This window comes from Anomalospiza imberbis, chromosome 19 (assembly GCF_031753505.1).
Source record: "Anomalospiza imberbis isolate Cuckoo-Finch-1a 21T00152 chromosome 19, ASM3175350v1, whole genome shotgun sequence".
NCBI lineage: Eukaryota > Metazoa > Chordata > Aves > Passeriformes > Viduidae > Anomalospiza > Anomalospiza imberbis.
The window spans coordinates 5256238-5282958 of record NC_089699.1 but is presented as its reverse complement, the minus strand read 5'-3'; the positions used below and the strand labels follow the sequence as shown (position 1 = coordinate 5282958).

General features: G+C 44.2%; 1 protein-coding gene and 1 long non-coding RNA gene across 2 annotated transcripts in view; one reads left to right on the top strand and one right to left on the bottom strand.

The window, feature by feature from the left end:
- Positions 1–1212: 1212 nt before the first annotated feature.
- On the bottom strand, positions 1213–16742 carry LOC137485071 (myosin heavy chain, skeletal muscle, adult-like). Its single transcript, XM_068209314.1, has 38 exons — positions 16495–16742; positions 16262–16405; positions 16014–16170; positions 14103–14130; positions 13893–14004; positions 13715–13807; positions 13522–13585; positions 13327–13425; positions 13117–13220; positions 12879–13017; positions 12085–12203; positions 11837–11986; positions 11256–11426; positions 10399–10708; positions 10163–10239; positions 9816–9903; positions 9607–9724; positions 9171–9294; positions 8948–9084; positions 8588–8843; positions 7556–7798; positions 7170–7346; positions 6939–7084; positions 6761–6851; positions 6284–6673; positions 6002–6128; positions 5706–5824; positions 5045–5241; positions 4494–4677; positions 4242–4407; positions 3952–4076; positions 3494–3802; positions 3189–3392; positions 2796–2921; positions 2531–2701; positions 2339–2443; positions 2101–2196; positions 1213–1503 (listed from the first exon to the last, which is right to left on the bottom strand). Exons 1-38 carry the CDS (start codon positions 16699–16701, stop codon positions 1348–1350), a joined length of 5829 nt encoding a protein of 1942 aa, XP_068065415.1. The 5' UTR covers positions 16702–16742; the 3' UTR covers positions 1213–1347.
- A 5300-nt stretch (positions 16743–22042) lies between these two features.
- Positions 22043–26721, top strand: part of LOC137485080 (uncharacterized) — a 52576-nt gene continuing 47897 nt past the window's right edge. Inside the window, exons 1-2 of the long non-coding RNA XR_011005174.1 lie at positions 22043–23295; positions 24014–24124. This is a non-coding gene — a long non-coding RNA (uncharacterized lncRNA). The remainder of the gene's footprint in view (positions 23296–24013; positions 24125–26721) is intronic.

Here is a 26721-nt window from a genome sequence, read left to right as displayed (position 1 = left end):
CAATTATATCCACTGTATCTCTCTGTCCACATGCTCATCTATCCTCTCAAAGTTTGTGTTTTTTCATATGCAAGGCTGACTGGAATTTAACAGATTGCTCCTTTTGGAAGGACATAAACTACCTGTCCTCAGTTCCCCATACCAGTTCTTTCCCTGGAGGTGTTACATATGCTTGGTCCAACACTCCCTGGGAATTCAATGTACTCTGCCCTAGGAGTCAGGGCCTGGGACTGAATATGGTAACTTTCTCCCTCTGCACTCAAGTCTTGTCTTCATTGTCAGATTATGTGGATCTCTGCTCAGGCTCAGAATCTGCCATTTAATTAGCCAACTTCCTTATTGTGTCTTTTGCACATTGAATGAAAAATCATTAGTCTAATCAGCTACTAATGAAATAACAGTTACTAATGAAATAACAGCTTCTAATTAAGTGTTTTCCTTTCACTGCTGGACTACTATAAGCTGTCTCTTCCCCTCTGTCTTCTCTGACTTCTCTTGCCATAGGCTAGTGAGAGAAGCGCCTGGTGTGGGTTTTGAGTTTCTACACCAGTAAGGAAAACACCACATCACACAGCTGATCTTTCTCATCAGGAAAGAAAAATTCCCCAAGACAGGGCAGCATTTCAGAAAGTAGTGTGGCAGAAACTCAGCTTTTGTAGACACTGATCTAATTTATAGAAAATAAAGGAATTCTCACAGAACTGTCACCAACCTTCTCTGGTTTTAATTCAAGGGGATGTGATACTCTTCATGGTCTTATAATTAAATTCAAGAAGAAAAAAATAGTGGAGACTGAAGACTACTTTTTGTCAGCTTCACAAAAAAACATAAACTCTTTGGGTTATTACCAGTCTATAAATCAGTCTCAGAGGCTAGCAAAAGGAGCATCTCACACCTGACAATTGCAAGCTGCTGAATATAATATAAGGGTGAATATAATATAAGATACTGTCGGGGGTGTACCAGTAGGAAGAACTTGCAGGAGTCACAATGAGCAATTATTGTCCTTGATTTCTCTTCATGTGATGAAGAGTCACACCTCAGTCACTAAGAAAAAAAGAAGGGATAAGTAGTCAGGAATTAGATGACAAAAAGCATTGTGACATAGGTACACAGAGATTGTAAGACAAAACTGGGCAAAACAGTACCAAAAATGGCAATAAATGTCTAACCAATATAACCAGAAAGAAATGAAAAGTACTGCTCATGGTATGCACACAAAGGAATCTATAGTATTTATTCTCTAAACACTAAAATGTTTAAAAACAAAAATTGCAGAAAGAAGGAAGTGATAGAGGGTTCACATTTTGTGCAGCCCTCAGGTCACTTTGATGCCTCATGACATCCTCACTCTTCCTCTTCTATCTTCTTGCCATGAACGTCCCGGCTCTTAGCTCGGAGCTTGTTGACCTGTGACTCTGCAATGTCAGCCCGCTCCTCGGCTTCCTCCAGCTCGTGCTGGATCTTGCGGAACTTGGACAGGTTGACATTGGACAGCTCCTCCTGTGGGAGGAGAGGGAATCAGGGCTCAGGAGCACAGGGCAGGGCTTTCACTCCTGCTCCAAGTCAGCCTTATGGGGCTGCAAATCTCCATCCCCCTCCCACGACTGCTCACACATCAGCCTCACACAGAGGTTCTCATCCTCCCCTTATTAGGAGCTTGTCCCTACTAGGGACAAGGACTGTCATCAGGACTGTGTCACAAGTGAGGAGCAATTTCACCCCTTCAATTTATCATTTCTGTACTTACTCTTGCACTATTTTTCTGTATGAGTTATTGGGTTGGGAAGACTAGGAAGCCTTCTGCTGCTGCTGCTTATTAGCAGAGATGCAGAACTTGTCAGTCAGTGGGTGTGGCCCCTGGGTTTGTTTACTCTGACCTCCTGTGTGAAACAGGCTGCAGGACTTCACTTAATAAATGTCCCTGACTGTAGGGTGCCCAAAGCTTACCAAGTCCTCATGACACAAGAGCAAAGCAAGGCCAGGACGGTTGTGTCTCGGGAGTTTCTTTCATACCCCTCTCCTGGTATTTAGCCTCATTCAATGTGTGTCCTGCCCCAATGGAATGCGGCCTTGGCCCTTTCTCCAAGCAATACTTACAGCCTCCTCAGCTTGTCTCTTGTAGGATTTCACTTTCATTTGCAGCTTGTCCACCAGATCCTGCAGCCTGAGAACATTCTTCCTGTCTTCCTCAGACTAGAGTGTTTGACAAACAGAACAGAGAGTCAATTCTTGGTTCTGCACCACGTGAGGTTAACAATTCCCCTTGGGGATGCTGTGTGCAGAATGTGACTCACAGTGGGAAAGCCCTGTGAGGGCAGGAGGGCTCCTGCCTTACCTGGTAGGTGAGTTCCTTCACCCTCCGCTCGTACTTGCGCACGCCCTTCACGGCTTCAGCGCTGCGCTTCTGCTCAGCATCAACCTCCCCTTCCAGCTCCCGCACCTGCAAGGACAAGCCCATCCCTGCAGCTTCCCTGGCAATGTCTCTCCAAGGACACACTCACTCAGGCCCAGCCCCAGCCATACACACCCTGGCCTCCAGCTTCTGGATCTGCTTCTTCCCTCCCTTCAGGGCCAGCTGCTCAGCCTCTTCCAGACGGTGCTGCAGGTCCTTCACTGTCTGGTCCAGGTTCTTCTTCATCCTCTCCAGGTGGGCACTGGTGTCCTGCTCCTTCTTCAGCTCTTCTGCCATCATGGCCGCCTGATCAGAGCAAAAGGTCAAAGCCATTTTGGGGCTGGAGATGTTCTGGGGAGAGTACATTCATCCTCAGCAATGTCAGGAGCGCCCAACTCACATCGGTGATGGCCTTCTTGGCCTTCTCCTCAGCATTGCGGGCTTCCTGGATGGTATCCTCCATTTCACCCTGGATCTGGGCAATGTCCGTTTCCAGCTTCTTCTTGGTGTTGATCAGGCTGGTGTTCTGTGCAACAGGAAACACAGGATTCCTACTGTCAGAACAAATGCCTCCACATCCAGGCCTGAAAGTACAGCTAGAGTATAGGAAAGTCATTAGTGCAAGAGATTTCTTTAGCACCAGAGCAGTAAACCAGATGCTGAGAGCTGGCTGGAAGGGACATATTGCAGTACACTTCCTCAAATGTTTACACAATAATCACTTAGAAGATGAATAACAATTTAAGTCTTTGTTATCACTTGTGAATGGCAATAATTTCCAGCAGTGCCTGACCTGGGTGTGGAGGAGCTGTGCCCGTTCAGTGGCATCCAGAAGCTCCTGCTCAGCCAATTTCCTCGACCGCTCCGTCTGCTCCAGGGCTGCCCGCAGCTCCTCAACTTCAGCCTGCAGCAGGTTTGCTCTGCGCTCCACCATGGCCACCTGCTCCTTCAGGTCATCCTGAGTCCTGAGAGCATCATCCAAGTGCAGCTGAGTGTCCTGGAAAGAGACACAAGGGAAATCACAAGGCATCAGTGGGCGCTTGAGTGGCAGAAATGTCAGGGATCACATTTCTCTTTCTGTAGCTCAGCTGAAAAGACCTTGAGCACAGCCTGGGTGTTCCTCAGGTTCTTCTGTGCCTCTGCAGCCTGGCGGTTGGCATGGCTCAACTGGATCTCCATTTCATTCAGGTCTCCCTCCATCTTCTTCTTCAGCCTCAGGGCTTCATTCCTGCTCCTGATCTCAGCATCCAGGGTGCTCTGCATGGAGTCCACAACTCGGAGGTGGTTTCTCTTCAGCTGGTCAATCTCCTCATCTTTCTCTGCAATCTTCCTGTCAATCTCAGACTTCACTTGGTTGAGCTCAAGCTGCAGGCGCAGGATCTTCCCCTCCTCATGTTCCAGGGAGGCCTGGAACAATTCAACACAAAGAGTGTCTTACTTTCTAAGTTATCTTTTCTGCTGGTCCACGTGCAAGGTAGGCTTGCTTTCCTCTTCGCTCTCCAAAGAACTACACCCATACTCTTGGTGGGGACATAATTTATCAGCATTGTCTGTACCTCAGCTTCCTCCAGGGAGGCTTGCAGTTCAGATTTCTCCTGCTCAACCTGCTTCTTGACTTTCTCCAGCTCATGAATGGCCTTTCCTCCCTCTGCAATCTGCTCCGTGAGGTCAGAAATCTCCTCTGTGGGAACAAAGATCAATGGCATGGTCAGGCACCGAGCAGAATGGGAAGGGCCCTGTCCCACCAAGGTGACAGGCATCTCTGCAGACCTGCAGGCACAGAGCCATGAACCATGGTGGTGGTGGCTGATAGTGAGAAAGGCCAGTGAGGAGCAGAGGGACTTACGCTGCAAGTTCTTGTTCTCCCGCTTCATTGTTTCCAGGTGGTCCAAGGACTCCTCATAGGCATTCTTCATCTTGAACAGCTCCGTGCTGAGAGAGCGCGACTCCTTCTGCGAGGCCTCCAGCTCAGCCTGTGTTTCCTCATACTTCTGCTTCCATTCTGCCAGGATCTGAAGAGAAACGGGGTGTGAGTAGGGCTGTGGCCATCCCGGGGCCATGCTCTGGCCAGGAGTGCTGGTGCTGGAGGCCAAAAGACCTTGTCAAAGTTCTTCTGCTTCTTATCCAGAGCAGCGCAGGCAGCATTGGATCTCTCCACGTCAATCATCAGGTCCTCCACTTCATTCTGCAGCCTCTGCTTTGTCTTTTCCAGGGAGGCACATTTGGCATTGACAGCCTCAACATGTTCCTCTGCATCCTGCAGGCGCTGGGCCAACTTCTTCCTGAGAGAAGAGAAGGACAGTTGTACATTGGAAGGCCTGGGAAGGGCATCAGTTCTACTACATCATAAGAGGGCAGTTTGTCACTTTTGCAATTTTGAGTCAAGCACTTTACACAGATATGTAGATAGGACACTTTGCTGTGTTTTCTCACCTGTGGATGATTAGGCGTGTCTTTGCACTTATAATGACTATGTTTTCTGTTTTCAAGCTACACTTTTTCTCTCCTTACCTCTCTCCCCTTTTTTTATAAAGACAATATATCATTGCTTCCATCCCATTCGTATCATAACCCACCCTCAGAGATTCCAATTTCCCTCGATCAGTTTTGGTCCTCTCCAGTCATTTGCCATCCTTCTTCCCCACGTACTTGGCCTCCTCGAGCTCCTCCGTGCGCTGAATCGCGTCCGTCTCGTATTTGGTTCTCCACTGGGCCACTTCACCATTAGCCTTGGACAGGGCTCGCTGCAGCTCCCCCTTGGCCTCCTGCTCCTCCTCATATTGTTCCCGGAGCAAGTCACAGTCGTGGCGAGCAGACTGCAGGGCATGGGCCAGGGCATTCTTGGCCTGTGGGGATATTGGGGTTGGTTAACTTGAATACTTGTCTTTAAATGCCTCTTGACTGTGAACTTGAAAGTGAAATTAGAATGAAGTTCTAATTAGGCAAATGTAGAGCTTGGAACTGGTGAAGCCCTCATTAACATATTCTGGAACAACCGGATGCATTAGTGACTCTTGGGATAGTAATCTGCTGTTTGTCTATGTGTTCTGACATGTGTGGCAGAATCGTGTCTTACAGAGGATCATCAGAATCTCATGGAAGAATCTCATGTGGATGACTTCCTCCAGCACATACAGCATAGTGCTTCCTTCCCTGTCTACTGGAAGAGTGAGGGGTTGTGCATTCGTGCTGCTCCCTCCAGTCCAGTGTGTGTTTAGGGAAGGAACACTGAAGCAGTCTAGCATCAGACAGGATTCTATAGATGCTTTTGGGGGTGATGTTGGCTGTGGACAGTAGGGTACTTCCAGACCTTGATTTCTTCCTCTAGATGTCTCTTGAGTTCCTCAATCTGTTGGGTAAATCCTTGTTTGCCCCTGGACAGCTGAGAAATCAGAGCATCTTTCTCCTCCACCTGGCGGGAATATTCACCTGGAAAAGGAAAGGGAAAAAAGGAAGTAGATTGTTCCTCCTATGACAACTTCTGCCTGTAAAGCCACGTAACCTGGAAAGGCCTGGAGAGTTTATACCAGCTGCCACCGTGTACTCTCTGGCTCGCTCAGGCCATGCAGGTCCTGCCACTGAACTTTGGGGATGAGGATGGCTCACCTGACTCTGTCTGCAGACGAGCTCTTTGCGTATTGAGGTCATTGATCATGCGCTGATTCTGCTCCTCCTTCGTTTTAAGCTCGCTCAGCTGATCTTCCAGTGTGCGGCACATCTTCTCCAGATTGGCCTAGAGAGGAAACACGAGAAAGGAAAAGAGATGATGGTCTGCCCTTGGCTTTATTGTCATCACAGTGGGGATTTTGTTTCTGGGAATGTGTGTGGAAGAGGCAGCTTTTGTGCCACACTTTGTTCCTGCAAGCATTTTCTCCTGCAACTCCATACCTTGGCTTTGGAGACAGACTCCATGTTGCTGGCCAAGTCATCAATCTCCATTTTCAGCTCACTCTTCTCCTTCTCCAGCTTCTGCTTCACGCGTTGCAGGTTGTCGATCTGCTCGCCCAGCTCAGCTGTGCTGTCCGCGTGCTTCTTGCGCAGGGCGGAAGCCGTGGCTTCGTGCTGCAGCGTGGCCTCTTCCAGGTCACGGCGCATCTTCTGGAATTCTGCCTCACGCTTCTTGTTCATCTCAATCTGAGCTGCTGTGGCCCCTCCTGCTTCTTCCAGGCGCTCGCTGATCTCCTCCAGCTCCCTCGACAGGTCAGCGCGATGCTTCTCTGCTTTAGCGCGAGAGGTTCGCTCTGCCTCAATTTCCTCCTCCAGCTCCTCAATACGGGCCTGCAGAACACCAGGCACCCTTCACACCTGTGCCTCCTCCTGCCTGAGCTGAGCCTGAGCAAGGCAGGAGAAGGAACAGGGACTTGCCTGCAGCTCCTTGATCTTCTTCTGAAATTGCATGCCCAGGGCTTGTTCATCCTCGATCTTGCTCTGGATCTGGCTGATTTCAAAGTCTTTCCTTTGGGCCAAGTGAACCATGTTAGAGCTCAAAGAAAAAAGACAAGTGCTGCAGCCCAGCACTCAGGAGTCCCAGAGCCACACTTACTTCTTCAGTTTCTCATCCAGCTGCTGCTTATCATTCTCCAAATCCATGATGCTGTCCTGGGCCAGCTTCAGGTCTCCTTCCAGTTTCCTCTTAGCTCTCTCCAGGTCCATGCGCAGTTTCTTCTCTTGCTCCAGGGACCCTTCCAGCTAAACACACCAAGACCATCAGGGCTCTGCCAGCCAGGCTGGACTCCATACCTGTCCTGTTCCTGCTCTATGTCTGTGTGCTTACATCATCCACTTGCTGTTCCAGCTTGGTCTTGGCTTTGGTCAGAGTATTGACTTTGTCTTCCTCTACCTGCAGGTCATCCAGGGTCTGCTGATGGGCCTCTTGGAGGGCTTTCTTCTCTTTTGTCAGCTTGGCAATGGTCTCGTCCAGGGCTGCCATCTCCTCAGTCAGGTTTTTCACCTAAAAATAAAAATTGTCAAAATTCAGTGAAAAACAGGCTGGCTTATCCGGTGAAATTTTCCCTCTGCTGTGCTTTGCCAGATATTGTGCTTTTCCTTTCACTTCTTAGGTCAGGCCCAGCTCACATGTTCAAAAGGTAGCATGTCCTTGTTTTTTTGCTCACAGAAACATTTACTTTTCAACCAACTTTGTGACCCCCTGTGCTTTACCTTGTTTTCGGTGGCATGTTTTTCCTTCTCCACCTTGGCCAGTGTTAGCTCAAGATCATCAATATCTTTCTTCAGCTCTGAACATTCATCCTCCAGCTTCCTCTTCTTGGCTGTCAACTCAGCATTAATTTCCTCTTCTTCTTCAGCCCTTTCAGTCACCTCCTTAATTTTGGCTTCCAGCTGGATTTTGGTTTTGATGAGCTGGTCACACCTTTCCTCAGCATCAGCCAAGCTATCTGCTTCCTGGTGGGTAGACAGAAATTTGTGCGTTCTAATGCTTTGAACTTTATCTGCTCTGCCTCTTTTATTACTGAGTAGCAGCTGAACCTGACCTTCAACTCCAGCAATAAAAGGATCTTGAGTGGTGTCTACTGGGAAACCTTTTCATTTGGAATCAATATTTATTCCGTTTTTGTGCCTCCTAAGTATATTTCCCAAGGTGACTATCTATGAGACTGCCTCATACCAGCCACCAGCAGAATGGAATAGGGGTTACTTCAGTTTCTAGTTTCAGCAGGAACAATGGCTTGGAGTATTTTTCCCATGGAAAAAATATGCAATACCTTCTTCCATTTATTTGACTATTAAACTTCATAGTATTTGAGTAATAGAAGCTTTATGAGAATACGTCATTGGAGAAAGATTTGTTTTCTCTGGTCAAATTGTGTTTTCCTAATTGAGTTTGGAGGAAAAGTATGTCTTTCTCAGGTTTCCTTTTACGGTGTTAGACAGAAACACTGCTTTGAAAATTATTTCTTTTCCAGCTCCAAGGTCTCCACTGCTCAATACACATTGGCTGGTGTTACATGGCTCTTTCCTCAGACAGTAGGAATGGTAAGTGCCATATGAGTCTGCCAGGAGTCTCACTAGGGCCCTGCCAGTTCCTGTTTACTCAACATTAGAGTGCCTCAGAGTGTGTGATTTAGACTGTTTTCTTCCACCCATTCATTCCTGTGAGTCTCTTTGCAGGACATGAAGCATTCTGACAGTATATCATTCTTTTTCCAGGGGAAAATGAACAGTGATACTCACAGCCTGCACTTGGAGCTGCAGGTCATTTTTCTCCTGCACCAAGGCCACCATTTTCTCTTCAAGTTCCTTCCGCTTTGCCTCAGACTTTGCAAGCTCTTCCTTGGTTTTCTCAAACTCCTGTTTCATGTTGGCCATCTCCTTCTCAGACTCGGCACTCTTCAGCAAGGGCTTGATCTTGAAGAACAGCTTCATCCATGGCCAGTGTTTGACATTCATGAATGCGCGAACATTGTACTGGATGCAGAAGATGGAGTCCCTGAAAACAAATCCACATGGTTATTGAATATCCTGTGTTGGGTCAATTTTGACTCAATTAGCCAGCAACCATTAGAACATAACAAATGAGTGAGAAGTATCTACCTCCGCTCTACCATTCTCTGGTACTCCACTCTCATGAGGAAGCCTCTGCACCTGGCTTGTATCATGGTCATAATCTCTGCCAGTTTCTCATCTCTCATCTCCTCTAGCACACCTATCAGTCCAGCTTTGAAGAATACCTTTAGAAAGGCAAGATTGTAGTACATCACTGTTGGGAAGTGCATTACTGAGGCACACTGTATTTAAAAACAGAACTTCATTCTACCTTGGTGTGACCAAATCTGTACTGGGTGTGGTCAACATCAATGGACCCAAGAAGCTTCTCTGAAGCCTTCTTGTTATCCATAAACTGACCTTCTGGAATAGCACTGGCATTAAGTACTCTGTATCTGTAGGAGAAAGCAGAACATTAAGAAATCAACAGTTCTGAAACCATCACTGTGATTGAACCTCACTGCCTACTCAGCAACAGCTGAATGTGTTAGAGTGCTTTCTTTGAAGACAGTGCAAGACTTGAGAGATACTGCAAGAGAGTGCAAGAACCAGTCATACCACTAACTCAGAGTCCAAGTGAATCCTCACAATCAGCATAAAATAAATCATAAATTCACAACAAAATAAGACAATGTAAAATGTAAAGATTGTTAAGATGATCAGGCTCTTCAGTTTGGTCCGAATTGGCAGAAATGCAGAGCTCTTACCTCTGTTTGAAGTCAGCATAGAGGACTCTGCTGGGGAACCCTTTCCTGCAAATCCTGATCCCTTCCAGCACGCCGTTACAGCGCAGCTGGTGCAGCACCAGCTCGTGCTCCATGGCACCTGACAAATACCACCATTAGTGACTACCCTGCTGTTTGACACTCAGAAGAGCTTCTGCTGCTCAAGCTTGCCTCCTCTTGGCTTGACTTACCAGGTGTTTTGGTTTCATTTGGGATGATGCACCGTACAAAATGGGGGTGAGTGCTTCTCAAGTTAGCCATCAGCTTGTTTAAATTCTCCTGTGAGAGTGAGATTACAAGGAAAGGTTCAGGTTTAATCTAGTAAGGACCTCATGTCTATCTATGATGTGCATAAAAAAAAACCTTAGTCTTTCTGGGTCTTGAAATGTATGAAATACATGATTTTGTTGGTGTAAAAATTGTATAAATATGAATCAGAGTCTTAGTGAATTACAGGCCTGTCTTCTGACTGCAATTTCACTGAACACCTACTTTATTTCAGTAGATATTTAAATGAGGAAATCAATTCTGCTCTTACCCTGAAGAGAGCTGAGACAGTCTGGAAGGAAGAACCCTTCTTCTTGCCTCCCTTCTTGCCACCACCACCACTAGCCTCTGCAAGTGACAGAAAAGAAAAAGAAACATTTTTTTTATTATGGGCAATAAATACAGGATACTACAGAACACAAAGCCACCTTATATTTCTAGTGTTTGCAGCTTTAATTCTGAGAAAACTTTGTCCCGCATAAAAAATACAGTTTCCACAAAACTGACCTGCATCTGCTCCACCATAGTTGGCAAAGAGTAAAGCCAGGGTCTTCACAGATGATTTCTGGTACAGCCCAATGACAGTTTCATTCAGAGGGTCCTTGTTCTTCTCCAGCCACCCAGTGATGTTGTAGTCCACTGTGCCAGCATAGTGCACCAGGGAGAAGTGGGCCTCAACCTTGCCTTTGGCAGGCTTGGGCTTCTGGAAGTTGTTGGACTTGCCCAGGTGCTGGTCATAGAGCTTGTTCTTGAAAGAGGTGTCAGTTGCCTTGGGGAACATGCACTCCTCTTCCAGGATGGAGAAGATGCCCATGGGCTGGGAGAAATCACAAGAAGTGACAGGAAAGGTTATAATGGAAATGTTCAAATCACTTTGGTTGTGATGTTCACCTGCCTGGTCTAGTGGAAGGAGTCCCCCCACCATATAAGGGATTGGAACAAAATGTTCTTTATCGCCCCTTCCAACCCAAACCGTTCTGTGACTCTGTGACAATGACAAGAAGCATGTGCTATGAACATCAAAGACTGGTTGGCAGCATCTCAGCCTGCAAGAAAGCCTGGGTTTACCAGGAGTTGTTCTCAGTCAAGGAGTTTATTTCTGCCATCCCTTGCCTCCCTGCACTCTATCTTCATGGAACTGGTAGGAACGTCTGTCCAGTTCACATGAGAATTGATTGTAGAAACGGGGGAGCAATGATAAAGAGAAATATATGAGGAAAACAGCTTCCATGGCTCTGTAGTTTCGGGAGATCAGGTAATATGATATTTATTTCTCAAATTTGTCTGTGGACATTGGATCTGACTGTACCTCAGAACCATCACAGAATACCAACAGCCATCATATACATGCAAGGGAAGGGTACCTTCTCAATGAGCTCAATGCAGGCAGCCAGGTCCATGCCAAAGTCAATGAACTCCCATTCAATCCCCTCCTTCTTGTACTCCTCCTGCTCCAGCACGAACATGTGGTGGTTGAAGAACTGTTGCAGTTTCTCATTGGTGAAGTTGATGCACAGCTGCTCAAAGCTGTTGAACTGCCCAAAGCAAGGAAAGGTGCACAGGTTCTCAAGGTGTGCCAAAACTCACAGGCCTTTGCTGCCATTCTCCTAAGGCTGTTTGAAGTTGAAACAACAGTCCCAACCCTGCTATACCAGCATGTGTTTCCACTCTAACACTCACTGTCCTTGAAGGACATTTTCATTATTACTTCACAAATCAAGCCAAAAGTGACAATTCAAAAGGTACAATTCTGTGCCACTCAGCTGCAAGACAGGTAAGCTCAGTCACTCCATGGTGTCAGTTCTCTGAGCTGCTGGATGGCAGAAACCTCCTCAGTGTCCCACCCAAACATTTCACTGGCCTAAGAACAATAATCTGGGGGTTTTTGTGCTCTGACACAGAAGTCCTTGCATCATCACTATGGTGTCAAACCCTTGCTCCTTACATCAAAGATCTCAAAGCCAGCAATGTCCAGGACACCAATGAAGTACTGCCTGGGCTGCTTTGTGTCAAGCTGCTGGTTGATGCGAACAACCATCCACAGGAACATCTTCTCAAACATTGCCTTTGCCAGGGCACCCACTGCATTGTTCACCTAGAGCAGGGGAGACAGGACTGGAATTACCTCTGAGGGACAAAGAAAAATGTGCACATCCTCCTTCAAGCTGTGCATTTTCAACTGTCAGATGTTACCTGTGTCACGTTTTGACCTTTGGTCACGTATTCATTCCCAACCTTGACTCGGGGGTAACACAAGGCCTTGAGAAATTCAGCTGAGTTTAGGCCCGTTAGGTAGGCAGCCTTGTCAGCCACTAGAGGTGGGGGGAGAGAGAAAAGCATTGTTTATGGACAATCTCTAGAGTTCAGGTATTGTGAACAACTTTGCTGTTCATGTTTAGGAATGGAAAAGCAAGTATCTCCTTCCATACAGAAGGCCTATGAAGGAATGCAAATTCTGGACACTACTGATGGTCTTTTTTGGAAGCAAGAACAAGTATGGCTTGGATAGGAAGAGCCTGGACCAGGGATTTCTCAGAAGAACAACAAAAGCCTCTAGCAGGACATAAGGCAAGGGACATTCTCTTTCTGTGGGAAGGGGATTTCTAGGAAACACAGCTTGCAGGACCTATTTCATCAAAAACACAATTGCCCCTCTGGGTATCTAAGTGTCTATGTTTGAGATAGAGAGAGAGAGAGAGAGAAAGAGAGAGAGAGAGAGAGAGAGAGAGAGAGATAGACATCCTGTGTTGAAACTGAAGTTCCTACTTTCAGGCAGCATGATTTTGGGGAGCCACCATTGGAAAGAATAATGGAACTTCTCATGACTAGGAAATCACCTCTGCAGTTAGATGGACCAGGGGAAAAAAGGAGTTCTCAGTGTTTTATGTGGAGACTCGGGCAACTGCAGTGTGCCTCTGGAGGCTAACATATTGCCTCTGGAGGCAGAGAAGGGCTTAGCACAAATCAGCCCCTGATCTTGCTGATACCTTCTGTGCCATCAGGCTCTGCCTGCTCCTCTCGTTGTTTCTGCTTGAACTTCAGGTTCCCATAGTGCATGACAGCCCCTGTCAGCTTGTAGATGGCTGTTTTCTCGTCTGCAGTGAAGCCCAGGATGTCAATGGCACTCTGCAGGCAAAATAATGAATTCAAAAATGTGTCCTTTGTGGGTCAGAGATGTCACCCTCAAGACATGCCCAGTAGGGACCTTGTTGCTGTGTTACTTACATCTGTAGCCATGAGCTCCTCCTGGTCATCAATGCTGGGGACAGTGACCTCCCCTTGACTCACGTAGTGGAAATCGTAGGGGTTGGTGGTAATGAGGAGCATGTCTGCAAAGAGGAAGAGGCAAGGCATAGGCTTACTTCTGCCAATCAGATGAGAGGGGGAACTGTTCCTCAGTGATCAACCCCAACAAGCCATAATGCTCCTTCCTACCAATTAGCTCCGGCTTCTTGTTGGACATGATCTGATAAAAGATGTGGTAGCTCCTTTCCGCCTTGAGCTGGAAAGTGACTCTGGACTTCTCCAGCAGATCTGGCAAGGATGGTAGAAAGAGTTAGATCCTTGTGAGAATGTACCTGGATGTGGGAACTTGGGAAGGGATGGAAGCAATCCAGGAGAATCTCTTACAAGTTTCAATGTCAGCAGAAGCCAGTTTGCCTGTGGCACCAAAGTGGATTCTGATGAATTTGCCCTGTTAAGCAGAAGCAGCAGCAGGTCAGCCTGGATGGGTTCTGCTGACATCTCCTTTGCAGGAAGAAGTGCTCAGGCATCGTGTGTGCTGCCATGATGGGGGGAGATCTTATGCAAAGCAAGAACTCACAAAGCGTGAGGAGTTGTCGTTCCTCACGGTCTTGGCATTTCCAAAGGCCTCCAGCAGTGGGTTGGCGCTGATGATTTGATCCTCAAGCGTTCCCTGCAGGGACATAATTCTTCAGTGTCTGTGTTTGGTTGACAGGGCAATGACAGACCAAGCATTCAGTCTGTCCTTCCTTACTCACCTGCATTTTGCCCGACTTCTCCTCCTTCTTCTTCTCTCCACTGGCTGCAATTGTTGCAAAGTACTGGATGACACGCTTTGTGTTCACAGTCTTCCCGGCCCCGGATTCTCCGCTGCCAAAGGCAAGAGAGAAGCAGAGGGTGCCTGGTCAGGCAGGAGGTGCCCTGGCACCGGGCAGCCCCGCAGGGACCCGGGCATGGGGTTTACATACGTGATCAGGATGGACTGGTTCTCCCGATCTGTGAACAAGACAGAAAAGAAGAGATTTGTAATTATGCACTTGCAATAGGCAGCTGATTTCTTTCATAATCCCATATGCCTTCATCCATTTTGAATATTTTCATATTCCCAGTGGCAGGTGGGAAGCTGACCTCTCTGGTGTCTGGTGTAGCACACATTCAGTTCTTTTTCTGGATATTCCCTTCATGTCATACTGTTAATTTTGTTTATGAAAATGGTTCCAACCAGGGATCAGTTTTGCAGAGTTACTGATTAAATTGTTTATCAGTAAGCTGAATTGAAGTGGAGCATGTGCTTCTCATTAACTTTATTACATAGGAACAACCACTCCTGATCAGTCCACAAGAACCTCTAAATGACTTTTATGTTGGTTCCCCATTGGTTGTTGATAAAATAAAATTACAGGAACATCATAAACATGTAGCAACCTTTATCAGCATAGTCATCTCTATAATATTGAAATTTTGGTACTTCCAGAGCTAGAATTAATAGCTTGAGCTGAGTTTGTTTCCCACAATTTCATCTGTTTGCTTTCTTAATCCATGCTCATTTATTTTTGTGTTCCATTGTTATGCTCCATTTTTTAATCACTCAATGACGAAGGAAAAAATATGTTCCTGATGTTGAGCTTGTTTCATCATGTACTCTGTCTTTTCTATTCATCTTATCTTTGCCATGCATAATTTTATAAAGTAATAAAAATCTTCTTTCTAGAGCTGCCAGCATAGCCTGTCCTTCATTTGGGAAATCTTTTCATCTTCCTCTTGACCTGTTCCACTTTACTACATTTTTTTGTGAAGAAGGAAGCCTGAAATGCATATGGCACACCAGGTGCTGATACCCCTAGTATGTAGTAACCTTTTCTGTTTTGGTCTCTATTTCTTGTTCAGTGATCTTCAGGTTTCAGCATTGTATTTTGTATATTTATGATCCTTGATAAAAAATTTTGAAGCAGTATTAGAAGACACTTATAAAAGTTGTTAGAAATGAGGGGTTTTTTCCCCAGTGGCATTTGTTTCACACTCCTGTTCACAAAAATTTCTTGCAACTTCACTGAATAAAAACTTATTGTAATAAATTCCCCCTGAAATTCTTCATTATTAGACTTCATTTTTGCTGACTGTAAGAACTTAGTCAAATCAGAAATATTTTCATCACTTCCACATTATTTTAAAAGATATTGAACAGTTGAAGGCCCAGAACAAGCCCTTTGAGACCTGCCATTCAGACCAATTTTCAATCCAGTTCACCATCCACTTGTCCAGCCCTCACTCCCTGAGTTTGCCTATGAGGATATCATGAGAAACAGCATCAAAACCCTTACTGAAATCCAGGTGGACAATATCCAGTGCTCTCCCCTCATGTCTTGATGCAGTTATCCCATTGCAGAAAGAAATCAAGTTGGTTAAGCATAATTTCCCTTTGGTGAATCCATGCTGACTACTCCTGATCAACTTCTTGTATTCTTCATTTCTTAGAAATAGCCATTCCAACACTCAAGTGAGGCTGACAGGCCTGTAGGTCCTTGGATCTTCCTTTTTGCCCTCTTTGAAGACTTGTGACAATTGTTTTCTTCCAGTCCTCACACACGTCTCCTGACTGCATTGACCATTCCAAGTTGAATGAGAGAGGACAAGATCTGATGTCCTCCAGTTCCCTCAGCACTTGCAGGTGCATCCCATTTGAATGAACTTGTGGATGTCAGGTTTGACTAAATGATCTCTAACCTGATTCTCTTCAACCAAAGGAAAGTCTTGATCATTTCCAATGACAAGAGAGCATGCACCCTCACAACACTATTAACTACTTTGCAATTAAGAGACTTTTTCTCCTTTGTGAGTGTTTACAGCCAAGTGATTTTAAAGAAAGTCATGAAACTCACCAGTCAGCATGAACTGATAGGCGTTGTCAGAGATGGAGAAGATGTGTGGAGGGGCCTCCTGGCGCTTCTTGCCTCGGTAGGCCAACACCACCTCGGGGTTGTACACCGGCAGCCACTTGTAGGGGTTGACAGTGACGCAGAAGAGACCCGAGTAGGTCTGCAAGGAAGGGACACAGCACGTTGGCTTCCCCTGAGCCTGGCCCAGCAGCTCCTGAGGCTGCCCAGAGGAAGCTGCTGCTGCCACTTACGTAGATCATCCAGGCTGCGTAACGCTCTTTGAGGTTGTACAGCACGGCGGGTTCATGGAGGTGGGTCATCATGGCCATGTCCTCGATTTTGTCATACTTGGGAGGGTTCATGGAGAAGATTTGATCTTCCTTCACAGTCAGGGTCTGCCAAGAAAGCAGAAAGATCCACATGTGTCTCCTAAAAGCTCAAAATGGGGTTCAAATGTTGTTCTTGAGCCTTGTTTTTGACTCACCTCTCCCCCTTCAGTCTTGACAGTGACTTTTCCCGATTCCCTGCTCTCAATTTTGCCTTTCACAAAGGATTCTTTGGGATGAACCACAAAGACAGATGTCTTGGCATCAAAAGGTTTGTTCTGGGCCTCAATTCTCTCCTTTTCCGATTTTCGGAGGTAAGGAGCCGCCTCCCCAAAACAAGCTAACTCAGCATCTGCAGAGGTCATGTCTGCACTTTATTGAAGGCACATCAGCAGCCAAGAACCCTGTGGAAGAAACAAAATGTAACATTAATAGATCATTAATGTACCTTGCTTGCGAGGACAGCTTTTCTAATGCTTTTAAACTGAGCACTCACTAGAATTGCTAAAAGTACCAAAAGCTGCCTTCCTTGTGTTTAATGATTTAAAGCCAGAAGAGAAAAATATTGTTTCATCCTTAAATAATATATAATAACCTTGTAAAAATTTCTTTTGTGTCTTATGGTACTGTACAGGTTTTACTTTGGCTTCATGGATTCTCGTGTCATATTTGAGAATATGAATTATGTTAAAGGAACCTTTTTATTCTAGTATAAAATAATAAAAAAGTATAAATAGAATAGATACTATAACCTTAAAAGTAGATGGAAAAACTATGTTGGAAACCAGTTTCAAATGAAAAAATATATATGCATAATATGCAATAACGGAAATACCTAATAGCTAGATCCAGTGCACTTACCTTGAAACTTTTTGAGTAGACAGGGCAGAGCACTGCAAAGACTCTTTTATAGAGTCTGGTTGGCAGGTGCTCTGGATTCTTCCCCTTTCTTCGGTCAAAACATTTTTTGGCAAACATTCTTTGGCAAAGCATTGTCTGGCAAACTGAACTAAGGGCATAGTCATTTGATTTAATAAGATATATTTAGAAATGTTTTGTATCTTACCAATGCTGTGAATGTATTGACTATAAATAATTTGTCTAGAGACATAAGGACAGAAGTTCAGTTAGTCAAGGCATTTGGAAAATTTGGATGTAGGACCAGTGAACTATACTGCTGCATTTCCAATGGTTTCTTCGTGTACTCAAGGCAGATTTTTATTGCATGACTGTCATGTTACTCTGATACATCCTCAGTCCAGCATTTCCCTCGCATCGCAAATATCACTGTTACTAAAGCTCATTTAAACAAGCTCTTCTCCAGGTCATTGGCATTCTGATTATTAAAAGAGCTCAGTGGGTAAAGCTCAATGAAGAGCAGAGGGGCAAGGTCAGTAGTAAATGTGATCCAAGGAGATATCCAACATCAAGCACTGGTGTGGGCATGAAAAGCTTGTTCCAAGGATGAGCATGCAACTCTGGAGTTCAAAACCAGAGCTCAGCCCTGGGCTCCCTGTTCAGGGCAGGGGGAAGCTGGTGGAAACACCCTCTGCCCTGAACAGGAGGAGCTCAGAAACAACCTGTGTAAAACAGTGAGTGCAGGGGGGCATCAGAAGTCCTGTGTCTGCACAATCTCTGACTTCCATGGACATACAGAACTCAGAGGACAAATCAGAGAATGGTTTGGGTTGGAAGAAACCTTAAAAGAATCACCTAGTGCAACACCACTGTTGTGGGTAGGAATATCTTTGACTAGATTAGGTTGCTCAAAGCCCCATTCAACCTGAGCTTGCACACTTCCAATGATTCCAGGGGCATTCCCTTATTCTGGGGCCTGTGTCTCACTGGCCTCTTTATAAAAAATGTCACTTTTATATCCAACCAGAATCTATCTTCCCTCCAGTGCATTGACTGCAGCACATGACTTGATGTTATCAGCAAACTTGCTGCCCTCAATCCCACTGTCCATATTCTTGACAAATGTGTTAAATAATGCTGGCTTCAAAACAACCTGCCAGGGGACACAACTTGTACTGGTCTCCACCTGAAATTCAAGCTATTGAACACAACCCTTGGTGTGTGATCATCCAGCCAATGTACCATAGCATATTTTCCAGAAGGATCTGCTCCATGATCTTGCCACGCAGAAAGGTGAAACAGACCAGCCTGTAGTTCCCTGGGTCTTTCTTTTGCCTCTTTTTAAAAATGGGATTTTTCTGTCAGTGGAACTTCATCAGACAACCACCACTTGTCAGGTGTGATGGATAGTGGCTTAGCCACTTCATCTGCCAGTTCCCTCAGGATCTGGGGAGGCATCTCATCAGGGCAAGTCCCTCATCTCTCCTTCCTTGACTCTCCCTTCCAAATATTTTATGACTGTCAGTCACAGCACATGTCAGTCATGCAATCCATCCCAACAAGTTTCTGTGCTAGTAATCAGGCCATAGTGCCTGTCTAGGCAGTGGCTACCAGCTCCTTCTGTCTGTTGCCCACAGTGCTGCACTGATAGAGAAGCACTTCATCTGGGCTATCAGCCACATCTCCTTGTTAGAGGAGTTTGCCCTAATTCCCATAAGACAATCCACTGGTTTCATCACTAATTCATTCCTAGCTTTGACTCAAGGACAACACAGGGTCAAAGCAGGTCTGCTGAGCACAGAACCATCAGGTAGGCTGCCTTGTCAGCAACTGAAACACAAGAGAGACAAAGAAAAAATTGATCACTGGACAAAGATTAGAATTTGATTTACGTGTGTGTGTTTGTGTGTGTGTGTGTGTGTGTGTGTGTGTGTGTGTGAATTGCCATTAATGATCAAAATTCTTGATTGCAAACCTTTTAATCCAGTGTCACAACAAACATTGAATACAGAAAAACTACAAAAGCCAATATTGGTATTTTTCTGAACATAGTTATCAGTAAAAAAATTTTCCTTGGATATTTTACCTAAATTTATAAGCCAAATTACTTATTTTAATAATTTTCACTTTAAAAATTCATTAAGATTATAACTCAACTTCTTCTCTAGAGTTGGCTCTGTCATATATAGACTTCTCCTAATGGCAGTACAGACCATGACCTTTGGAATATAAGAGCTTTCTTAGATCATGAATATGTATGAAACTGGAGTGACTTTGTCTTCTAGAAACCTTGTCAAAACCCTGCATATCAAAATGTAAAATGCATGAAAGTATCCCATCAAAAAGCAAACTGAAGGAGTACCATTTAGTAAGAGGCCAGGGGTCAGACAATCAGTTTCATATATACTAAAGGAAATATTATTTGATTTTCACATTATGAACTAATAACTTTTGTCCTGTCTGAAAAAAAAAAAAAAAGTATTTCTCAAAACTGATTTCTTTATTAAAAGGTTAGGTGCTAAGGGTTTTCTGTGTCAACTGGCAAAAACCTGCAACCCATTGTAACTAAATCCAAGGTGATTTTACAGAAAATGGAAAAGCAGAAACCTATTGTAGCTCACATTCCCTCATAGACAATATATCAACTCTTGAAATTCAGCCCATGTATAGAGCTGAGGTGAATTCCAGAATCACTTGAGGTGATTTCCAGAATCTTGAGATACATACCAATGGATAGAAAGATATTATAATGATAAATATGAAGGTATACTATATTACAGAGATATTAAATTAACTTTCCCTGAAAGATAAGATATAAAAGACATTCTGCATGTCCCTAAGAATGAAAAATTAGTTGCAAATAATCATGGTTTTTACATGTACCGTATAAGATTTTAACAGCTAAAAATCACAGCATCCCCTTATCTGTAAAAATAAGGAAGTGCTTTGAGCAAAAAGATGAAATTTATGATTTATAGAATTCAGACAGAGGAAGTATGTAACAACTCTCACTTGAGACAAAGAAGAGTGAGGGATGTCTGATGCTTCTCCTAGGGTGACAGCTGGGGGTTCTCTCCCCTCACATTTGGAAATGAAAATCTTTGTTTTCCAATGGCAAATGACAAAGTCTACTCAGAAGAGCACTTTGGGGGCTTTTTTCTGTTGTGCTGAGCAGGATGTGGACCCAGCCTTGCAACAGGCAAGAGTGAGGCACATGTCCAGGGCTATTGGGCTGCTAGTCCTTAGGAAAGGGTGTACTGAAAGCAGCAGTGATGCCTTTAACACTAAAAGAAAAATTAAATAGATCCTGCCCACCACTGTCTCCCAGTTCTGCTACTGTCACTGCAGGGCTGGACTCTGCTCCAGCTGACAGCAAAGCACGGCACAGTCAAAAAGAGGAGAGGGAGAGTGAGCACAGACCTGGACACAGAATGTCTTGCTCAGCAATGTGGGGTGGGCAAAGTATTGCAGTGCTGACATTTCCCATGAAGAAGAGACTGAAGCATGCTGAAAATAGAACCATCTTGAGAAAGACATCAAGCAGCTGACTCGCTGTCTGCCAGCCCTTAGGATATGACTTCTTCTATCTCAGACTCTGTGTTAGAAGGCAGACAGAGAGAGAGAATACTTAGCAACAAGTGAAAGTATGTACATACACAGATTTCCAGCCTATGGCCTGGTAAAATCTCACAATTTTTAGATTTGCTTTGTTAACTGGAGACTAGAGTTTATAATATTCTAGTGTGGGAAACTTTTCACGGTCTGGAAGAGTGATATTTTCTTCATTACTTTTATCAATGACTTTCTTCAGTGGAAGAAGCCCCATGGTCCTTGGTCTGGTGTCAGAATCTATTGCCAAAAATAAATCTAGGAAAAGAGTGATCAGTTCTTCATATAATTCTCATCCATTCTCTTATGCAGCTTGAAAAAACTGATTCAAAATGAGCACTGCTGACTTCTCACATTTGGCAAGGAAGGCCTTTTCATCCTGTCTAGGTTGAATCCTATTAAAAACAGATTGCCCTGTGGTAGCCAGCAGAGTCCACTGTAGTAGAAAATAAACTGTGAGGTCCCATTTCCCCTTTCACTATGGTGCAGCAGTGAAATTATGTTCAATTTGTAATTTTTATCTGCTCATCAACTATCTCTTGCAGCCTCATTAGTTTCTATTTTTTCACTAGTTTCTCAGTACAGTCTGAAACTTCAGACATGTCTTCAGGATGTTTGTTTATCCAGTAGGACATCCACTCAGAAGGAAGTAGATGAAGAAGTACTCATTTATAGATTCATAAAGAAACTTTCACATGTTAGGTAGCATCACTGAGATTGTGACTGGGGAGTTTTGAGTCTAGAAACTTTTCTTGAAGATTGGCTGCTGTAACATTTATCTTTGGGTATAATTCATTCAAGTCAATAAGCATCAGTAGATTTCCAATGTAACACTGATTATGCTTATATGATGGGCATGTCCTCTGATCTAGGCCTTGTGAGGTTTTACTGCTTACAGAATGACATGGCATGGAAAAGGTGCAGTAGAGATGCAGGGGGATAACAAGATGCATTGCAGAGTGAAATTGGGTCTTGATAAGTAATTACTACCACCACTAGATGAAGATTAAAAGCATGACTCCAAGTGACTGACTTAATTCCCTAACAACATGAAACTCACAGGATAAAGCGAACAACTCCTGCTAGCAAGCCCTGAGAGGCTGGACAGAGCTCAGAGATGCTCAGCTTAGGCTCCAGGAGGAAACCTCCTGCTGTGGGTCAAGGACCTGGAGAGCAGGTTCAGGTGCCCTACACAAACAGCAGTGTCTCCTCGTGCCTGGGGACAGGTCATTGCAGCTCCTCCTCAGGTAACTGGGGTCCCTGATGCCCTGATTGGGAACTAGGAGGTGCTCAGGGCCATGGGAGGGACCAGGAATGAGCAGGATCTGCATGGATGTGCTGTTTCTCTGGCAGACCATGGTCCATGTAAACTAAGCCCAGACGCAGCTGGGAGAGCAGAGGAGCAGTGTGTGTGAGTCTGTCCCGCCCTGTGCCTGGGCAGGGGCTCATGCACACTGCAAGGGACACACCTCCAAGGACATGTTGAGGTCAGGTGGGTGAGGGTGAGAAGAATGAGAGCACTCATCAGTGGGGAAACTGAAAAGGGGTAATGCAGGATAGGGGATATAAAGAGAGGAGGGACAGGCAGTGGAGAGAGAATATGCAGTAATGTGGGTGCATTGTAAAAGAGAAGTTGATGCAGCAGAAGTTTTGGTGGAATGGAAAGGACTTGAGCTCTGCTGTCACTCCTATAGGAATCCAGGAGACAAACTCACTACATCATTCATTTTAGAATGTGCTAACACTTCTCAACATTTCTTTTTCAGTCTCAAAGAGCAAAAATCTCAAGAGGAGATTCATACACTGGAGATGAAAATCAAGAATTGTGATGAAATCCTTTTAATTCATTCTCTCCCTTCTCGTTTTAGAAATAGCTTAGTTTCAGTAGACCGAACCAAGAAAACAAAATTAATCCAAATGCTACACCTGGAATACATACACCTACTTATTGTTGCCAAAAAAAAGGTTACAATCACATAGATTTGGAAAATAGACAGGGTTACTAGAATAATTTATCTTCTAATGAGAAGCCTTTAGCTGTAGGAATGAAATTATCAACATGCAAGAAAAGACGTTGTCTCATATACTGACTTGATCCAAAATGCAAGGATAAGCACCCAGGTTTCTTGTTAAAAAATTGAAGATGTTCAGCATTTTTTACTGCTTCATGTTAGTTTTACATTAATCTAGAAGGAAAATTTCCAATGGGGATTGCAGGTTGCAAATGCAATGGGATTTGCAGCTTGCAAATGCTATTCTCAGCTATGCTGTTAATATTTTTAAAACATGCCAGGAGGGACCTTTTTGCCTGCGGATTCTTAATGACTGATAAGGAATGTGTAGCCTCATACTGAAGATCCCTGGGTAAAATAAGACCTCTCAGGAATGCTGGCATGAGACAAGGAGAAATGCCAGAACATTAATTCTCTGGTGCAAGCTTCTCACTGTGACAGTTTTGCTAAGATGTGACTGGACACTGGATCCTGGAGATGGTAGGAATGAATTTCACTTTTAATTTCTATTGAAATGTGGGTGTTGTGTTGAATTAAATTAAATATGTTGAGTACTTTCTCTGGTTTTGGCATATTTAATCAGGATAATTTTTTACCTGGGTAAAATGAGTCCTTCAGAGACTTGAGCTATCATTCCAGATGAGCAGTGCTAAAATGGATGGATAGAAAAACAGTTGGGGATTATGTCTAGCAAAAAACCAGTAATGAGCCTAACAAAGAAGAGATTAACTAACCTGGTGAGGTACTTTGAACCAGTTACTGGCTTGGCCTTTGCAAGAACAGAACATAAGAGAGCTGACCTTTGTGCCTGCACTGCTTAGAGCATCCTTGTATCTCAGGGGAGCTGTGAATGGATTAAGATGACTTTGTGCTCTTCTGAGCCTGCCCCTTCCTTTGGAGAGTAATTTCTGCAGTGCTTGATACAGTTATTAGCTGATCTCACAGCAGGGAAAACATAAGGGACTTCTGAAGTTTCAACAGTATATTTTAAACCTAGGAATGTCATTATTTTGCTTGGTGAGACCTAAGTGTCTGCCCACTGAGGAAAAGTAAGTCTTGCAAAGAAAAGTGAAGAGTGAGGGCAAAACCAGCTAGAGATCAGTGACAGCTGACTCACAGAATTTTTAGACTTAATGATAAACTGCTTTCTGTGTGCGTGAGATTTCTATGGTTACTCAAATTCCTCCCATCTTCACAGCATATGTCAGAGAAAGAAACATGAGCAGCAGGTTCTGGATGAGGAGGTGACATTCAGGATGCCCTTTCCATCACATGTCAGAGTAGCTGAAAATCTTCAGCTACCAAACAGGTGAGTGAGGTGGACAGGCTCTGATGGCAATGGAAGGAAAAGGCAAAAGGAGCTGGACAATGGCATGGAAAGAGAAGAAATGAGAACAGCAATATGAAATAAAATTAGCTTGATTAATTGGCTTGTTTCTCTGTTGACTGCACTAGCAAAAGAAGCAGAGAGAGGCTAACTATGGAAATAAATTTGCTTAGATTTGCACAACTAGCCTTTTCTTTCCTCTAAGTGAATGTTGCAATTATATAAAAAATGTTTACCACTTTCCATCATAAAACAAGAAGGACATCAGAACATTAAACCCAAATTGTACAAGGCATTTTCAAGTGCAGAAAAAGTTTGCAGAATTGATACCAGATGTTTTGTATTGGTAATTACCATTTTCATTATTTACATTGGAAGAAGAGGGTTCTACAAATTTGCTTTCAGTTTTGAGAGGATACACATTAAGAACAGTAAAACTTTGGTTTGTCTTGGGCATTCTACATGTGTCCAAATAATGTAATATGGATCTTCAATAAAGCTGTGCTGTAATTCCCAGGAGAACATGTAGGACTAGAACAATCTATCTAAAGATAACTTTAGGAAGAGCACACCTTGTTTGAAATTATTAGTTTAGACTGAAAATTATAGCAAGGTGTAAGAATCCTAAAAATCCCTGCAAAATAAAACATTCAATAAGTGTGATATGAGTTTATAATCCTAAGGAATATGGTAATTTCCCAAGTACAGCATATTATATTTTCAAGGTATTTATAACTTATGGTTGATATTTTAATAATTTTATATTGCTCAAAATATATTATACAAAATGAAAATGCTGTTTTTCTTATTTACTTATTTACCAACCCAACCTAGTGAATTCTTTCCTACCATGGAAACGTTCTAGGTCTGCCACAATAATATACAAACAAAAATACAAACCAAAAAATTCCCTAGAAACCTTCAGAAATATCAAATTATCTTTCCCCCCCCCAGCATTAACTTTTGATGGGTTATAACCTCCACTTCCTTTTCTTCTGAATTCAAGAGCTTCTTGACTAATCTTCATTAAAATACTTTGTTTCTCTTTATTGCATTTACTTCTAAAGATTTGAGACAACTTCTCCAGTTTCTCAGAATTACTTTTAATTCTGATGCCATTACACCTTGCCAAAGGGTTTGGATGTCCCTGTCCCAAAAATCTCTCAGGACCTTCACAAAGCCTGCAATCTGACAACCATATGAGGTAATCAGGGCAGGGAGTCGTGATAGTCACAGTGTGGTCAAAAGGGCAGTTCTTGTGGCAGATACATGGTGTGGTTTCCAAGTGCGGCACTGAATACTTCGGCTTTAAAAGGCAATAGAAATCACAGCACATTATTCTCACATATTCTTTACCTGCCATGTAGCTCTGGGTATTTTAGGCCAGAGTCTTTTTCCCCTGAAGACACAAGTCTCTTGGCAGATTCATGCTGGGACAGCCTGTGTCCATCTCAGTAGCTCTATCACAATGGAAAAGTCACATTCTGGCCACTGATTCCTGTCGCCCTGATTTCTTAGGATTTTCTAAAGCCTTCTGAGTTTATATTCTTGTAGAGAACTTTCTCACGCAACTTTCTGTAAACAACCTATTGATTTGCATTTTTTCATAGAGGCTGAGAAATTTGATAGACTGGTAGTTTGTCCAGTGTCGTTGGAGAGGTGGCACGTTCACCCTCCAATCCACTGGCACCTTTTGAGAACTATAAATGATTGGAGTCAGAAGAAATAAATTAGTCTCTTCATTGTGACCAGAGCCGTGGTGCGTCATTTTTCCTTGTGTCCTCTAGTGACAGATTCGTCCTTGGACAAAGGATCCACCAAACTAAGGACATGAAGCACAGCTTTCCTAAATAGGCTAATTGTCTGTTCTTGGCCTTCCAAAGCCCCTCACTCCTGTAGCTGTGGGCAACTCACTGCCACATGCTGGGGCAGAAGGAAAGGAAAGACCTCATCCCAGTCGGCAAGAGGAGGAGGTGACTGGAGGGCACTTCTGTGCCTGTAGCCTCAGCTGCACAGAGATTCATGGACCCTTTGGGTCAGAAACAGCATCTGTGGGGGTGGGTGTCTCCCATGCCCTTCCTCACCTGGATTCTGCACGTTCCGCAGTGCTGAAATCAGCAGTGATTGCACGGGGAGTCTTTGAGCATGTCCTCATGAATACTTGGTGTCAAATAGGAAAATGCTATTGAAGCAAATCCCTGTCGCCCCACAGTTTGATTTGCATGACAGGTATGATCTAGGTGCCCATTGAATGTGCTCTCACCTCAGACTGGCGTTCACCTCTTGTGACTTGCATCCTTTGCCCTGAAAACCCATTTCAGTCTAGGTGCCAGGTCCTCAGCACTTGCTTTTCTGCCCAACTGATAATCTCCTATCATGCTGCTCTACCAACTGAGGGAGAGATGGCATGGGTTAGCAGTGTGTGCTAGAAACTGACCCTACCTCTCACAGCAGCCCTGCCTCCTGAGAAGCTGGTCCTGCTGACATGTCCCAGGACAATATGTCCCCTTGGCAAAAGGAAACCTAAGGGCAGGAAAGGAAGACAAATAAGATTATGAGGAGGATTTCTTCTTTCCAAT